Source organism: Salvelinus namaycush, chromosome 25 (assembly GCF_016432855.1).
Source record: "Salvelinus namaycush isolate Seneca chromosome 25, SaNama_1.0, whole genome shotgun sequence".
Classification (NCBI taxonomy): Eukaryota; Metazoa; Chordata; class Actinopteri; order Salmoniformes; family Salmonidae; genus Salvelinus; species Salvelinus namaycush.
This window is the reverse complement of record NC_052331.1, coordinates 17,799,278-17,817,225: the sequence shown is the minus strand read 5'-3', so window position 1 is coordinate 17,817,225 and position 17,948 is coordinate 17,799,278. Positions and strand designations below refer to the sequence as shown.

Sequence of the window (17,948 nt, the reverse complement as noted above, 5' to 3'; positions counted from 1 at the left end):
AATGAAAAGATGCTGGAGGAGTGCTTGACGCCATCTGTCAAGCATGGTGGAGGCAATGTGATGGTCTGGAGGTGCTTTGGTGGTGGTAAAGTGGGAGATTTGGACAGGGTAAAAGGGATCTTGAAGAAGGAAGGCTATCACTCCATTTTGCAACGTCATGCCATACCCTGTGGACGGCGCTTAATTGGAGCCAATTTCCTCCTACAACAGGACAATAACCCAAAGTACAGCTCCAAACTATGCAATAACTATATAGGGAAGAAGCAGTCAGCTGGTATTCTGTCTATAATGGAGTGGCCAGCACAGTCACCGGATCTCAACCCTATTGAGCTGTTGTGGGAGCAGCTTGACCGTATGGTACGTAAGAAGTGCCCATCAAGCCAATCCAACTTGTGGGAGGTGCTTCAGGAAGCACGGGGTGAAATCTCTTCAGGTTACCTCAACAAATTGACAACTAGAATGCCAAAGGTCTGCAAGGCTGTAATTTTTGCAAATGGAGGAGTCTTTGACGAAAGCAAAGTTTGAAGGACAATTATTATTTCAATTAAAAATCATTATTAATAACCTTGTCAACGTCTTGACTATATTTCCTATTCATTTTGCAACTCATCTCATGTATGTTTTCATGGAAAACAAGGACATTTCTAAGTGACCCCAAACTTTTGAACGGCAGCGTATACTATGCTTGAGGTCGTCATGCAGTTTCCACACCAAGTTGTTGCTGTCATGTCGATAAAGGAGATCAGATTGTCTTATCAGTGGGCAGGGTGGGAATAGGTCAGATAACCTAGTATCCACATGTGGAAATCAGCAGTCAGTAGAAGCTTGTAAAGGATGCTTAAACAATTGTTATGCCAAATCACCATGACAGCAAGGTTGGGAGACGCCTCTGTAGCCACAGGCATCGATAGGACACAGGTTCAAATTTGGATTTAGTGAGACGTGAACAGGGTAAAAGAGGACACCAAGACATTGATGAAGCATTGGAATGTACTGCCACAACAGAGCGCTACAAAGGGCCAGGGGGCTAGAGTAATGGAAATAATCTGAAGAATTTTGATGAAGTCTCTTAGAAACATAACGTTACGGTTGGCCCCTGATACAGAGATGATAGTGGTTGACATGTCACTCTGTTTGTTCTTGTCAGATTCTAAAAGGGAGTGCATTGAGAGGTTTGGCAAAGAACCAAATGGACGCGTAGTCCGAGATGATGACCAGATCTGCACCACAGAGTACTCAAAGATCGTTCCATTGGAGAACGGAGAGGTGAGAAACTCATTGAATAGGAACATAAGATTGTCACAATGTTGAATCCTGTAAAATGTACCAAAAGACTACTACTTCTACAGAGTGATGGGGATATTTGTGTCTGAGTAATGTTGTTGTTGTCCAGATTGTGGTGTCCCTGGTCAACGGTCGCCCGGGCTCTAAGAACTTCAGCTATTCTCCAGTGCTGAGAGATTTCACCAAGGCCACCAACATCCGCCTGCACTTCCTCAGGACCAGCACTCTGTTGGGGCACCTAATTTCCAAGGCCCAGAGGGACCCCACTGTCACACGCAGGGTGAGTCACACAAAAGGCACCCAGTTCATTTCATTACAGTTCAGATCAGTTCAATTTACTTCAACTTTACCAACCCCCTCAGGGGCAACAAGGAATGCATCATCAGCAGAGCACACAATGACATGGTCTCACACCAACCTGTTATGTTTAGCCTACCTTCTGCCTCATTGCCCAATGTGACAAGATGTAGCCCCTCTCAGCACCTTTCTGCTGACACAAACACACTGACCTGATTTCTCTCTCGCTGCACATTCCTTCCTCCTGGTCGGGGCCCCCTGCCAGAGGTGTCTGTCCAGTCTTCACCAGGGTAATTCCCTCCACACACAGAGAGAGAATGTGAAGACTGGTCCAGACAGCTCCCTGGTGCTGCAGGAACACGCTTCAGTAACACAGCACAGTGTGGGACAACACACACACGCGCAGACAGACAGGCGCACACACACACACACATGTTTTTAGAGCAAGTGTGTACAGTATGAGGCCATTGTGAAGTGCAGCACAGAACCCATACAGGAAAGCTGTTCACCAGTTAGGGTGTATATGAATCAAAACTAACATGTTTATGCTCTAAGAGCAGTGCCCCACAAGAGAGACTCTAGGGTCCCGTAGAAGCTGGGCTGGCAGACAGACAGCGGCTGAAACAGTGGAGAAGGGGATACCCAGTCAACTGAATGCATTCAACTGAAATGTGTCTTCCGCATTTAATCCAACCCCTCTGAACCACAGAGGTGCAGGGGGCTGCCTTAATCAACATCCACATCATCGCCAAGGGAACAGTTGTTGTTCAGGGTTAGCTGCCTTGCTCAATCTGCCAAGCAGATTCTTCCACCTTGCCGGCTCGAGGATTCGAACCAGCGACCTTTCGGTTACTGGCCCAACGCTCTTAACCGATAGGCTACCTGCCGTTGATATACCGTATAAGATAGGCATACCTGAATAACTCCAGCTTCAATTATGCTAGTGAGCGTCTGTGGCCTAGGCTATGACTAAAACCAAAGAACCCAATGTAACTCACCTACGCTGCATTGGCAGACTATGTCTGGGTTTGTTTAGGTGAGGTTGATATGTGGTGTTTCGGATAGAGCAGATGGTTGTTGGTCTTGCTACAGTGTTCCGACGGTGTTGTTCCCTCTGCGTTGTTGACAGTATTACTACAGCATCAAAGACATCAGTGTCGGGGGACGCTGCGTTTGTCACGGCCACGCGGAGGTGTGTGGGGGGCGTAACCAAGGCAAACCCAATCGGTGAGTAGTTTACTGCTTTCATACTTGTTTTTACCTGCTTCTTTGTTTACTGTTTCGTTCTCCAGAAACGTATACTTGTCTGTTGTTGTTTATACTTACAGTTGAATCCGTTACCTTTCATTCATTCATACTGTAGCCTATTGAACATGGGCCGTAATTATGTGTGTAAAAGTTCCCCAAAACAGAGGATTCATTGAGTAGTTCAGTATGACAAATTATTACTTTAGTTTATTTGTCATTTACAGGGGTGAATGGATGTGCTGTGGTTAGGGGGTTGTAAAGCGTATGGGGGATGAGGTTAACTGACAAAAGTGTTGTTTTAACTTAGACACAGACGCTGTCACTGTGCTCTTGAGGTTGAAAAGATAGCTCTGGATTTGGTAGAAAGGAAATGACTTCATCTGTTTGTTTCCTGGCATTGCCATTGTAAAAGGCACCATGTTTTAGATATCCTGATTAGTAGTGATTGCGATTGTGATGTAATCCATTGGCAAGAGGCCAAGATGATGTCCTTATGGAGTTGATGTATTTTATGGGCAATGAAAAACAATAAGGGTCGATGACATCATACGATAGTTTGACAGTGAATGATTGATCTAACCATAGTGGCTTCATTCACTTTGGAAGGGACTTTACTGTTTTACACCTTGCATCAAGGTCCATCTAAAATTGATTTAGATATGTTTTTGAGTCTTGAGTGAACAGTCACCAGATGCTTCTTATTGATGATATACTGTAGGCTACTCCCTTTCTTCAATTGAAAGTCGTAAACATGAAAGAATGATGCAGGAAACCCAGTCTATTCTTTTCTACTCCTGTCTTTAGGCTACAGTGCGAGTGCGAACACAACACCTGTGGTGAGTCATGTGACCGCTGCTGTCCAGGGTTCAACCAGAAGCCATGGCGTGCTGCTACGACAGACAGTCCCAACGAGTGCCAACGTGAGTACCACACTCCACCCTCCTCTCTTTGCCACCCTCACCTTCCTCTCTTTGCTTTGTGCCAACGTGTTCCAAACCAAGCACAGTTTGGTCGGGGGTTGGCATGAGAGTGTGAAAAGGGCAGGGGCGCAACTTTGGTTTTTGAAGCGGGGGGACATAATTTTTTAATCATTTTTTTAATCTAGTCGGATAAACTCTCCAAACAGCCTCCCCGACCGCTCGGGAGATGTCTGTATGGGCATAATGCACACCGTTGCCTCGTTTTGTATCACATTCCAATGATAAAACTCGGGGGGACAGAAATGCAATTTCAGAATGTGGGGTGACATGAAAGTTGCGACCCTGGAAAAGGGTATAACTGTTCTCTGCTTTCTCCTTTGTCATGAATGTGTTTCAATGACACTGCTCGAGAAAGTACAGCCACAGAATGTCTTCATTACGGTTCTCCCGCCACCTCCTCTACCACATTAGCTTCAGTGCTTAATGCCCTGATATGGTGTTGGAACTAGGAAGACGCCTAAGCAAACTGTTAAGAGAATTACTCATGTGGTATGTGTGTGATGTACTGCATTGCATGCAGTCTACTGTAGCTAGCCCAGCGCCAATACTGCTGTCCTCTACACAGCCACTCAGTCAGTCCCAATGCCAGCTGGTTCCTAATTGCCCTGGCCTGTTGACAAGATTCTCCCTCCCGAGCCCAGAGTCGGAGATGCTGAAACTGGAGCCTGCAACTCTACAACCGCAGAACAATAGAGAGAGATCGAAAGAGTGGAGAAGTCTGTAATCCAATCAGTACACTGACGTCTTAGAACATGCGCCTTGACCATTCAGAAACATTAACGAGGCAGATTGAGGAGGAGGAAGTAGAGGATGTACTGTCCTGTTAGGGTTGACTGTATACTGAGAGCCTTTCTAGTGACTTTATAGTCACATCACTCTCCTTTGGGAAGGGATAGTAAGTAGATATACTGTAAGATATAAAATACAGAACTTGCTCTTACCTGTCTCTGTTTCATGTGTGTGTGTGTGTGTGTGTGTGTGTCTGTTTTGTGTGTGTGTGCGCACCTCTGCTTCATGTGTGTGTTTACTTGCTGACTGTTTCGGGGATTTCTCCCACAGCCTGCCAGTGCCATTCACATGCCACTGAGTGTTATTACGACCCAGAGGTGGAGCAGAGGAGAGCAAGTTTAGACACATTCGGCAGGTACGACGGCGGAGGAGTGTGCATCAACTGCCAGGTATGAAGCCTGTTACAAGTCCGAACGGATTCCTGTGTGTGTGTGTGTGTGAGAGAGACAAGCACCAAGACTGTTCATCATCTACATTTAGGATTTTATGTGTGACATGAATTATTGTAATTTGACATTATGTATGGTATGTATAGCATGTATGTGGGAGCATGCCTACACTAGAATAAGAATAAGGGTAGTGTTCAGTAGGCACAAAACAGAAGTGAATGGAGTGAAACTAGGAGGTACTACCTGAACTTGTCCAATAAGAAACACTTGTTTTCGTTTGCCATCGCAAAACGTTTCGCTACGGTGTGCCCTAATAAACATGACCCAGATCTAGGAGCAGACATGGAGGTCTGTAATGGAAATTTCACTTCAGTTCCAAGTCAACGTACAAATGGTGTATATTCTCTGTATTAAACTCCTTGTGGCATGCAGAGATATTGGCATGCAGAGATATCCCTCTCTGTGCAGGGGTTGGCATGCAGAGATATCCCTCTCTGTGCAGGGGTTGGCATGTGTTCCAAATCAAACAAGATGTCAGCCAGTTCATTTTGACTAAATCTCCCAAGACAAAGTACTTTTCCTCAACACCAATTATGAGATGCACTGTTATCCTTTTGGACTAAAATACCCTTGCAGGAAGCATGTTAAAAAAGCCATCTCTCTAAACTGCATGCTCAGTGTGAAAGAGGATAAGATACTGGTGGTACCGCAAGCAGATGGATTAGCAACAGTAAGGAGTGTTTGATAAAAACATTTATCTATAGGTTTTAGAAAACACCCGTTTTGCAGTTTGTCTTCTTGCCTGAGAGGAACCTTAGTTGCAACCAAAACATAGTGTCCCTCTGAACCAGTCACTCCATTGTTGTGTGGTGTTTGACTGCTCTGTGTGTTTCCCTCTCACTAGCACAACACAGCGGGAGTGAACTGTGAGCTTTGTGCTGATGGATTCTACAGACCCCATGGATCACCTCCAGAGTCTCACAGTGGATGCATACGTGAGCTAGACCTTTTCTTCTCTTCTTCAAACTCTTTTTCTCAGTTTCTCCTTTCTCTATGGCCTTAGTGTCTTCCTTTGTTCCTAAAGTGCCTTCTAATGGTGACAATATATTTTTTATGATGTGAAAATATCACCTTTAGTTATATATTACCAAACAGTATGGTTACTGGCAGAATTGTAGGCCTACATGTGCAACGTTTTGTCATACAGTATATCAAATAGTTGGGGTACTAATGTTTAGTAAAGAGCTGCTGTAGCTTGCTTTCTGACCTATGGATAAGGAGACCAAAATGGAAAAGAAACTAGACCCCAGAGACTTCGGTGTCGTTTGTATACACAGTGGCACCAACCACTAGCTCTAGCCACTTGTAGTGTTGCTAACTTCGGCGCCACACTTGTTTACATTGCTAGCGTGGTACGTCGTTGATCCTCCTCGCCACATACAGTGCCTTCAGAAAGTAGAATACGCCTTGACTTATTCCACATTTTGTTGTGTTACAGCCTGAATTCAAAATGGATTAAATATTTTTTTAAATCAACCATCTACACACAATAACCCATAATGACAAAGTGAAAACATGTTTTTGGAAATTTGTGCAAATTTACTGAAAATGTAATACAGAAATATCTAATTTACATAAGTATTCACACCCCTTGAGTCAATACATGTCAAAATCACATTTGGTCTTTCTGGGTAAATCTCTAAGAGTTTTGCACACCTGGATTGTACAATAACGCACTGTAAATAGCTGCCAGTTGTGTTTGTGCTTTGAGTGTGGATGAAATGAAAATGGTTGCCCTCAGCGCTTTGGAGAGACCAAAGAAGCTACAAATTAAATTAAGTAAGCTTAACAGCGGAATGTGTTGACTTGGGAAAACACAGACAGTAAAAGCTGGTTAGTTCCATCATCATTTTCTTTGATTGTTGTCGTATGTCTCAAGAGCAGTATTTTGGTGTGTATGTGTGTGGGCACATTTCTGTTTGCGTGCGCGTGTGCATGTGTGACTACAGCCTGCAGGTGTGATGCCAGGACTACTGCTGGTTGTGAGATGGGGACAGGACGTTGCCACTGCCGGCCAGAATTCACCGGAAACAACTGTGAACGCTGTGCAGACAGTTACTATGGCTACCCGCAGTGCATTAGTATGTAACCTTTCCTCATTTCTAACATGATGTACATATTACTTGTATAAATCGATTATTTGACATAGGAAATCTGTTGTACCCAGAGAAATGAATGGATGGATGAATGAATGAAGGTGTATAAATGTATAAATTGACCAGTGAGACAATGAACAAACAAATGAATGAATAACAAGTAAGAAGCGGTACAATAGTGCCATGCCCTTGCTCGGTGTACATTTGGACCCAGTCCTGCATTTTACCTCAGGGGAAGCATTACTATAGTAAGAGCCACGAGTGTATTGAAGAGTTGGGATCTGAAGAATGCAAATTGACCTCATTCCTACATATGCTGTTCATTACAACATGTTTGAATTTATGTTGAATTATTTCATGTTTTGGGTCGTTTTCCTTTGTGTGCTTGTCAAAGAGTTTCAGACACTTAGAGAGACTAGCCAAGATTGCTCCTCCAACGTGCCCAGAAGTATGCAGGATATGTTTTCTGTGGAGCTGCAATACTGCTACAACATACCCGCAGAGAAATTGAAATATCAATTCTTTACCACGCTCACCTCATTCTGTCATACCTTCACCTTAGCATGTCAACAAAGACACGTACCACACCTTGTCTGTCTTTAGGTTGAGTTGTTGTCACATATTCTGACTATATACCTTTAGATATTGTGGCAGTTCGTGATGATGCACAACGTCATGTGTCAGCAGTCTGTATTTAGAACATTCCTCGTGCTTCTTCTGGTGTCGGACCAAGAGCAATGACTGACAAGCCCTTATTTTAGGGCGTTTCTCCACATTGACTTGCCACAGCAATCATCATGTGTCACGCACAATGTGTTTAGGAGAATAGATCAACATTACAGTATGCCTGCCAAACTCTCTCACAAAATGTCTATTTTCTGAAATGATCCATGATAGGAGTACTTCATATTGGGACACATTTGAGTAAGAGATGTCGTACAGTTTCTATTTGAATGATGCCATTTTCATCTCCAAGAGGCCCTCTTCGTCATAGGCGCCAGTCCTTATTCCTCACTGTTTACTGAGATTCTAAATCTGGAATCTGTTTAACTGGTGTTCTCAGGAACAATCCAATCCCATAGAAAAGTGAAACTGGATGTCTTCCTGACTCCTGGCCTCGTTCCACATCCACCCTACTCAACCTCATATAATACTCAAATCATGCCAAACACAGTAGAAAGGAAGGGTCTGTAAATTATCTTGATTGTCCCGTTGGTTTAATGATGGAAGACACACATCATTAACTAAACCTATCATGGCAACCTTTATGCAGAGGTTTAATACAGAAACTGTAATGAGTGAATAATCGTACCCAGGTGGTCGGTTAGCTTTACGTTGTCATATAAACAGAAGATTTCATGTGGAATAAATAATTAGGGTTGGCATTTTATTAATACAGGACAGAGATTTATTACTGGATGTGATTATTAAAAGCAGGTTTTAATCTCTTGGAGCGCTCCAAGAGCAGTCTAAACATGTAGATAGCCTCCCTGGAAGTTAGTCAGCACCTCTACCAACTTTTGGTTGTGCGCCAGGCTAGTTCATGCTTCTTATTAAACTCCCTGGAAGTAATGAAGGTTATTATTTGTTTGGGGTGGGCTGCTATCCATTGATGCCTTCTCTATTTGCCAGGAGGTTTTCTTTTTGGTCTTTGATTTAAAGCTCACGAAGACAGCTTTAGGGAAAAATCACTCTGATTCATATCATGTTGCATCGTTTAGCATTTTCATGGGGTTTTCAATGCAATTTATTTCTTACTAGCTCTTACCTTGTTCTGTGTACCACATATACACTATATATACAAAAGTATGTGCACACCCCTTCAAATTTGTAGATTCTGCTATTTCAGCCACACCCGTTGCTGACAGGTGTATACAGTCGAGCACACAGCCATGCAATCTCCGTAGACAAACATTGACAGTAGAATGGCCTTAATGAAGAGCTCAGTGACTTTCAACGTGGCACCGTCATAGGATTCCACATTTCCAACAAGTCAATTCATCAAGTTTCTGCCATACTAGAGCTGCCCCGGTCAACTGTAAGTGCTGTTCTTTTGGAAACGTCTAAGATCAAAAACGGCTCAGCTACGAAGTGGTAGGCCATACAAGCTCACAGAATAGGACCGCCGAGTACTGAAGCGCGTCTGTCCACGGTTGCAACACTCACTACTGAGTTCCAAACTTCTGGAAGCAAGGTCATTAAAATAACTGTTAGTCCGGAACTTCATGAAATGGGTTTCCATGGCCGAGCAGCCACACACAAGCCTAAGGTCAGAATGCACAGTGCCAAGCGTCGGCTGGAGGGGTGTAAAGCTTGCCGCATTTAGACTCCACCATTGGGCTCAGTGGAAAGGCGTTCTCTGGAGTGATTAATCACGCTTCACCATCTTGCAGACGAATGACAAATCTGGGTTTGACGGATACCAGGAGAACGCTACCTGCCACTATGCATAGTGTCAACTGTAAAGTTTGGTGGAGGAGGAATAATGCTCATAGGCTGTTTTTCATGGTTTGGGCTAGGCCCCTTAGTACCAGTGAAGGGAAATCTTAACTCTACAGCATACAATTACATTCTAGATGATTCTGTGCTTCCAACTTTGTGGTAACAGTTTGGGGAAGGCCATTTCCTGTTTCAGCATGACAATGCCTCTGTGCACAAAGCTAGATCCATACAGAAATGGTTTGTCGAGATCGGTGTGGAAGAACTTGACTGGCCTGCACAGAGCCCTGACCTCAACCTCATTGAAGACATTTGGGGATGAATTGGAACGCCGACTGCAAGCCAGGCCTAATCGCCCAACATCAGTGCCCAACTTCACGAATACTCTTGTGGCTGAATGGAAGCAAGTCCCCGCAGCAATATTCTAACATATTTTTGAAAGCCTTCCTAGAAGAGGCCATTATAGCAGCAAAGGGGGGACCAACTACATATTAATGCCCATGATTTTGGAATGAGATGTTCGACAAACAGGTGTCCACATACTTTTGGTCATGTAGTGTAGATTGCAACATTACTGGAGTAGAGCAATGCACTCACGACACTGAAGATATTCATGGTGTTGAAATTGATCATACGTTTTTCTTTGTAACCAGGATATCCAATCTACCAGCCCACCACCAAATCTCCTGCAGGCCATATAGTAGGTAAGTGCTGCTATAGTGGGTACGTGATGCTATAATTAACCACAGTGTAATGTAATCTAACAAACAGTTGGACGCAAAGGATTTACTACTCATACCGGAACAGGCCAAAGACCGTACGCACATACCCCCAACCAGAAGCCATGGATTACAGGCAACATCCGCACTGAGCTAAAGGGTAGAGCTGCCGCTTTCAAGGAGCGGGACTGTAACCTGGACGCTTATAAGAAATCCCGCTGTGCCCTCGAACCATCAAACAAGCAAAGCGTCAATACAGGACTAAGATTGAATCCTACTACACCGGCTCTGACACTCGTCGGATGTGGCAGGGCTTGCAAACTACTACGAGCTGCATAAAGCCATAAGCAAACAAGAAAATGCTCACCCAGAGGTGACGCTCTTAGTGGACGGGGACTTTAATGCAGGAAAACTGAAATCCGTTTTTCCTCATTTCTACCAGTATGTCACGTGCAACCAGAGGGAAAAAAACTGTAGGCCGCGTTTACTCCAAACACAGAGACTCGTGCAAAGCTCTCTCTCGCCCTCCATTTGGCAAATCTGACCATAATTCTATCCTCCTGATTCCTGCCTACAAGCAAAAACTAAAGCAGGAAGTACCAGTGACTCTCAATATGGAAGTGGTCAGATGAAGCAGATGCTAAGCTACAGGACTGTTTTGCAAGCACATACTGGAATATGTTCCGGGATTCATCTGATGGCATAGATGAGTACACCACATCAGTCACCGGCTTCATCAATAAGTGCATCGATGACGTCATCCCTACAGAGACCGTACGTACATACCTCAACCAGAAGCCATGGGATTACAGGCAACATCCACACTGAGCTAAAGGGTAGAGGTGCTGCTTTCAAGGAGCGGGACACTAACCCGGACGCTTATAAGAATTCCCTCTATGCCCTACCATGAACCATCAAACAAGGAAAGCATCAATACAGGACTAAGATTGAATCCTACTACACCGGCTCTGACGTTCGTCAGATGTGGCAGGGCTTGCAAACTATTACAGACTACAAAGGGAGGCCCAGCCGCAAGCTGCCCAGTGATACAAGCCTACCAGACTAGCTAAATGACTTCTATGCGCGCTTCGAGGCAAGCAACACTGAAGCACTCTCCGTAGCCGATGTGAGTAAGACCTTTAAACAGGTCAACAGACGGATTACCAGGACATATACTCAAGAGCATGTGCTGACCAACTTCACTGACATTTTCATCCTTTCCCTGACCGAGTCTATAATACCAACATGTTTTAAGCAGATCACCATGGTGTTCCCTGTGCCAGAGAACACCAAGGTAACCTGCCTAAATGACTAGAACCCGTAGCACTCACATCTTTAGCCATGAAGTGCTTTGAAAGGCTAGTTATGGCTCAGATCAACACCATCATCCTAGAAACCCTAGACCCACTCCAATTCGCATACCGCCCCAACAGATCCACAGATGACACAATCTCTATTGCACTCCACACTACCCTTTCCCACCTGGACAAAAGGAACACCTACGTTAGAATGTTGTTTATTGACTACAGCTCAGCGTTCAACACCATAGTGCCCTCAAAGCTCATCACTAAGCTAAGTGGGTAGTGTGTACGGCCCAGTACATTACTGGGGCCAAGCTTCCTGCCATTCAGGACTTCTATACCAGGTGGTGTCATATGAATGCCCTAAAAATTGCCAAAGACTCCAGCTCCCTAGTCATAGACTGTTCGCTCTGCTACCGCATGGCAAGCAGTACCGGAGCACCTTGACTAGGTCCAAAAGGCTCCTTAACAGCTTCTACCCCCAAGCCATAAGACTGCTGAACATCTAATCAAATGGCTACCTGGACTATTTGCATTGACCCCCTTTTTTTACGCTGCTTCTACTCGCTATTTATTATCTAGGCATGGTCACTTTACCCCTACCTACATGTACATATTACATCAATAACCTCAATTAACCTGTACCCCCCGCACATTGTCTCGGTACCCCTGTAAATATAGCTTTGTAATTTAAGAAAAACTTTAGTTCATTTAGTAAATATTTCTTTAACTCTAATTTTTCTAAAAACTGCATTGTTGGTTAAAGGCTTGTAAGTAAGCATATCGCGGTGCATGTGACAAATTTGATTTGATTTGATGACCACATAAAGCGCAGCAGGTAGCCTAGCGGTTAGTGTTGTGCCAGTAACCAAAATGTCGCTGTATCGAATACTCACGCCAACAAGGTCAAAGTCTGTTGATGTTTCCTTGAGCTAGGCACTTAACCCTAATTTGCTCTAGGGGCGCTATATATCACTGCACCTATCTGTTGTATGTGACAATTAAACATGTTTATTTACATAAACTGCCCATGTTCACTTGTTATACAGTATGTTAGTCTGATCACTCTGATCATGATCTTGTTTATCTGATCAAAAGTGATAGAGCTGATGAGTTGACCTTTATAGTGTAACAACTTTGGCTTAGAATTTCCAGGATACAATATTATCACGGTACTTAGTTCCCGATACGATATGTATTGCAATTCTCACTATTCTATATGTATTGCGATTTGACACTTTGATTTTATTGCGATTCGACGTTCCAAACATATTGCTCACCATGTCTGCTGCAGAGGGACAAGAGAGAACCATGAGTACATTTGTTTTGATCAGTCTTGTAAAAGAGCTGTAAACATGTTGGCTTAAAAAAAGATGGATGACAAGCTAGAGAAGGAGAAATACCAGAGTTTTGGTGCAGTAACACATTACCTACCTATCTTCTTTTTTTAATCGATACTTGCAGTCAGAATCGATTCAATATCGAAAAAAATAACGCAATACTCTCTCTTTCTCTCTCTTTCGCTCTCTCTCACACTCTCTCGCTCTCTTCCTCTCTCTCCACAGAGCCCACTGCCTGCCCTGCTGGTTATTTTGGACCACCCAGCTGTCAACGTGAGTGTGTTTAGACTACACTTCGCTACACACAGTTTTTATAGCGCCTCAGCTCTGACTCCTGTAAGGCAGGAGGGCTCCTGATACCTCTACGGGAGTCAGGCTCTTGTTGGTCAGGTTGAGTTATATAGGGATAGGATAGGTCATAAAATAGTCGATTACTAGACCTTTTAGCGGACCATTCAGTCCAAATGGGTTTAAGTGTCAAAGGTTAAGGGCATTTGGCCAGATTCCAGTCAAAGGGTTACATACTGTCTGCAGATGACAGAGGTTAGTTAATGTTTGTATACTGTGTCGATCCAGACAGTGAGAATATAACCATATGTGATTGGGTTTACAGTAATCCACAGTATGCAACGTTTATGTTGATTAGACAAAAATGCTCGTACGTGATTAAACTAAATGAGACTGTCCGTGTGATATAATAACTGTTTAACTTTGCCAACTGCACCGTGTACTCATCTGATTATTTCAAGATGTTGGGATATTTTACCCAGTAAATTGACTGAGAACACATACTCATTTACAGCAATGAACTGGGGAATAGTTACATGGGGGATGAATGAGCCAATTGGGAGCTGGGGATGATTAAGTGGCCATGATGGTGTGAGGGTCAGATTGGGAATTTACCTAGGACACCAGGGTTAATACCCCTACTGTTACGATAACTACCATGGGATCTTGAGTGACCACAGAGAGTCAAAACATCTGTTTAACGTCCCATCCGAAAGACAGCACCCTACAAAGGGAAATGTCCCCAATAACTGCCCTGGGGCACTGGTATAAATATAGATTTTTGGGGGACGAGAAGAAAGAGTGCCTCCTACTGGCCCTCCAACACCATCTGGTCTCCCATCCAGGGACCAACCAGGACCAACCTTGTTTAGCTCCAGGGTCAAGCCAGCAGTGGGATGCAGGGTGATATGCTGCTGGCTACAGTATCAGCATGTATTCTTTCATGGGGTTTTGACGGTCTTCCCTAATGGTTGCCTTGTCTCATAATACCACTGCTCAGCTGGGATGGTTCAGGGAAAAACTAACAGACATTTTTTTAATAGCTACGGTCCCCTTCCTGTTCGTGGCTCTTAAGCAACTTTAACGTATTTTGTTTGTTGTTGTTATTTCTCATATTATTAGCTCTGAAAGTGTTTTGTATTCTTACATACAGCCGGAAATAACTTTTGGATATCAGAGCAGTGGTAACTCACCAGCATTTCAACCGACTTTCCTGAATTGGATCCTTTGTTCGTACCCCCTAAGGCAATTCCACTTATTCCAGAGGCTGCTCCAAGACGCTGCCAGTGGAGAAGAGGTATCCGGAGTGGACTTTTAGTCCAACTTAGGAGGCGTGCAAACCATCCACCGCTTTTGAGTTTTTTACTCGCTAATGTTCAGTCCCTACACAATAATGTAGACAAGCTCAGGGTGAGGATCTCCTTCTATAGAGACATCAGGGACTGTAACATACTCTTTCACTGAATCATGGCTCTCTCTGGATATGCTGTCCCTGTCCATACAGCCAGCTGGGCTGCCAGTACATCGCACAGACAGCAATGAAGAACTCTCCGGGACAATGAAAGAGTTGTATATTTCATGATTAACTACTCATGGTGTGATTGTGGTAACGTACAGGAACTCAAGTCCTTTTGTTCACCCGACCTACAACAATTCTCTTCAGTCATCATCACAGCCGTGTATATTCCCCCTCAAGCCGATACCACGACTGCTCTCAAGGAACTACACTGGAATTTGTGCAAACTGGAAACTGCATACTGAAAGCCACATTTATTGTAGCTGGGGACTTTAATAAAGCAAGTCTGAAGAAAATGCTACCAAAGTTTTACCAACACATTGACTGTGCTACTCGCGCATCAAAAACTCTGGTCTGCCTAATCAGAATCCATACTTCAAGATTGTTTTGATCACGCGGACTGGGAAATGTTCCGGGTTGCCTCTGAGAATAACATTGATATATACCTGACACGGTGACTGAGTTTATCAGAAAGTGTATAGGAGATGTTGTTCCCACCATGGCGATTAAAACCTATCCAAACCAAAAACCGTGGATAGATGGCAGCATTCGTGCAAAACTGAAAGCGCAAACCACTGCATTTTAACCACATCAAGGTGACTGGGAATATGGTCGAGTACAAACCTTCCGTAAGGCAATATGGCTGAGTACATTGCCTTCCGTAAGGCAATCAAACAGGTAAAATGTCAGTACAAAGACAAAGTGGAGTTGCAATTCAACGGCTCAGACACAAGACCTGTGGCAGGGACTCCATACAATCACGGATTATGAAGGGAAAACCAGCCAAAACCAGGACACCGACATCTTGCTTCCAGACAAGCTAAACATCTTCTTCACCCACTTCGATGAAAACACACTGCTGCCACTGCCGCTTCCAGGGCCTGTGAGCTCTCGTTCTCCGTGGCCAGCGTGAGTAAGACATTTAAGCATGTTAAACCTTGAAAGGCTACTAGCCCAGACGGCATCCCTAGCCGCATCCCTGGCATGTGCAGACCAGCTGGCTGGAGTGTTTACGGACATATTCAATCTCTCCCTATCCAAGTCTACTGTCCCCACTTGCTTCAAGATGTCCACCATTGTTCCTGTACCCAAGAAAGCGAAGGTAACTGAACTAAATTACTTGCCTCATAGCACCCACTTCTATCATCATGAAGTGCTTTGAGAGGCTAGTTAAGGATCATATCACCTCTACCTTACCTGACATTTTAGACCCACTGCAATTTGCATACCGGCCCATTAGATACACAGATGATGCAATCGCCATCGCACTGCACACCGCCCTGTCCCATCTGGACAATACCTATGTTAGAATGCTGTTCATAGACTACAGCTCAGCCTTTAACACCATAGTACCTTCCAAGCGCATCATTAAGCTCGGAGCCCTGGGTCTGAACCCCGCGATGGGCAACTGCGTCCTGTACTTCCTGACAGGCCACCCCCGGTTGGTGACGTTAGGCAACAACACCTCCATTTCGCTGATCCTCAACACAGGGGCCCTACAAGGGTGCGTGCTCAGCCCCCTCCTGTACTCCCTGTCCGTCCATGACTGTGTGGCCGTGCACGTCTCCAACTCAATCATTAAGTTTGCAGACAACACAACAGATTACCAACAGCAACGAGATAGCCTACAGGGAGGAGGTGAGGGCCATGGCAGAGTTGTGCCAAGAAAATAACCTCTCCCTCAACGTTAACAAAACGAAAGAGCCGATCGTGAACTTCAGGAGACTTCAGAGGGAGCACGCTCCCATCCACATAGACGTGGCCGCAGTGGAGAAAGTGAAAAGCTTCAAGTTTCTCGGCGTACGGATCACTGACAATCTTAAAGGGTCCACCCACACAGACATTGCGGTGATGAAGGCGGAACAGCTCCTCTTCAACCTCCGGAGGCTGAAGAAATGTGGCTTGGCCCCTAAGACCCTCACAAACTTTTACAGATGTACCATTGAGAGCATCCTGTCGGGCTGTATCACCGCCTGGTACGGCAACTGCACCATCCACAACTGCAGGACTCTCCAGAGGGGGGTGCGCATCACCGGGGGCACATTGCCTGCCCTCCAGGACCTCCAGGACATCCACAGCACCCGGTGTCACAGGAAGGCCAAAAAGATCATCAAGGACTTGAGCCACGGCCTGTTCACCCGCTACCATCCAGAAGGCCAGGTCAGTACAGATGCATCAAAACTGGGACCAAGATACTGAAAAACAGCTTCAAACTGATGGACAGCTTCAAGTCCATCAGACTGTTAAATACTCACCACTTGCCAGACTCCGCCCAGTACCCTGATCTGAGCTTTAGTCACTAGCTGGCTACCACCCAGTTACTCAAACTGCACCATAGAGGCTGCTGCCTACGTGCATGCGGAAAGTATTCAGACCCCTTGACTTTTTACACATTTTGTTATGTTAGCCTTATTGTACAATTTATTAAATGTGTTTTTCCCCACATCAATACCCCATAATGACAAAGCGAAAACAGGTTTTTAGAAATTTTTGCTCATTTATAAAAAAATAAATAATTAAAACAGAAATACCTTATTTATTCAGAACCTTTGCTATGAGCTTCGGAATTCAGCTCAGGTGAATCCTGTTAACATTGATCATCCTTGAGATGTTTCTACGACTGGAGTCCACCTGTGGTAAATTCAATTGATTGGACAGTATTTGGAAAGGCACACAGCTGTCTATATAAGATACCACAGTTGACAGAGCAAAAACCAAGCCATGAGGTTGAAGGAATTGTCCGTAGAGCTCCGAGACAGGAGGTTACCAAAACTTTCTGCAGCATTGAAGGTCCCCAAGAAAACATTGACCTCCATCATTCTTAAATGGAATAAATTTGGAACCACCAAGACTCTTCCTAGAGCTGGCCGCCCAGCCAAGAACCCATTGGTCACTCTGACAGAGCTCTAGAATTCCTCTGTAGAGATGGTAGAACCTTCCAGAAGGACAACCATCTCTGCAGCACTCCACCAATCAGGCCTTTATGGTAGACTGGGCAGATGGAAGCCCCTCCTCGGTAAAAAGGCACAGCCCGCTTGGAGTTTGCCAAAAGGCACCTAAAGACTCTCAGACCATGAGAAACAAGATGCTCTGGTCTGATGAAAACAAGATTCTTTGGCCTGAATGCCAAGCGTCACATCTGGAGGAAACCTGGCACCATCCCTACGGTGAAGCATGGTGGTGGCAGCAGGGAAGGGGAGAC

At 44.6% G+C, this 17,948-nt stretch overlaps 1 protein-coding gene across 1 annotated transcript in view; it reads left to right on the top strand.

Annotated features, from left to right (window-relative positions):
- LOC120019821 (laminin subunit alpha-3-like) overlaps window positions 1-17,948 on the top strand; it is a 108,545-nt gene that overhangs the window by 38,469 nt on the left and 52,128 nt on the right. The window contains exons 5-11 of the mRNA XM_038963234.1: window positions 1,148-1,266; window positions 1,394-1,564; window positions 2,711-2,808; window positions 3,634-3,749; window positions 4,869-4,987; window positions 5,892-5,982; window positions 6,997-7,128. Of these exons, the coding sequence (XP_038819162.1) occupies window positions 1,148-1,266; window positions 1,394-1,564; window positions 2,711-2,808; window positions 3,634-3,749; window positions 4,869-4,987; window positions 5,892-5,982; window positions 6,997-7,128 (846 nt within the window). The remainder of the gene's footprint in view (window positions 1-1,147; window positions 1,267-1,393; window positions 1,565-2,710; window positions 2,809-3,633; window positions 3,750-4,868; window positions 4,988-5,891; window positions 5,983-6,996; window positions 7,129-17,948) is intronic.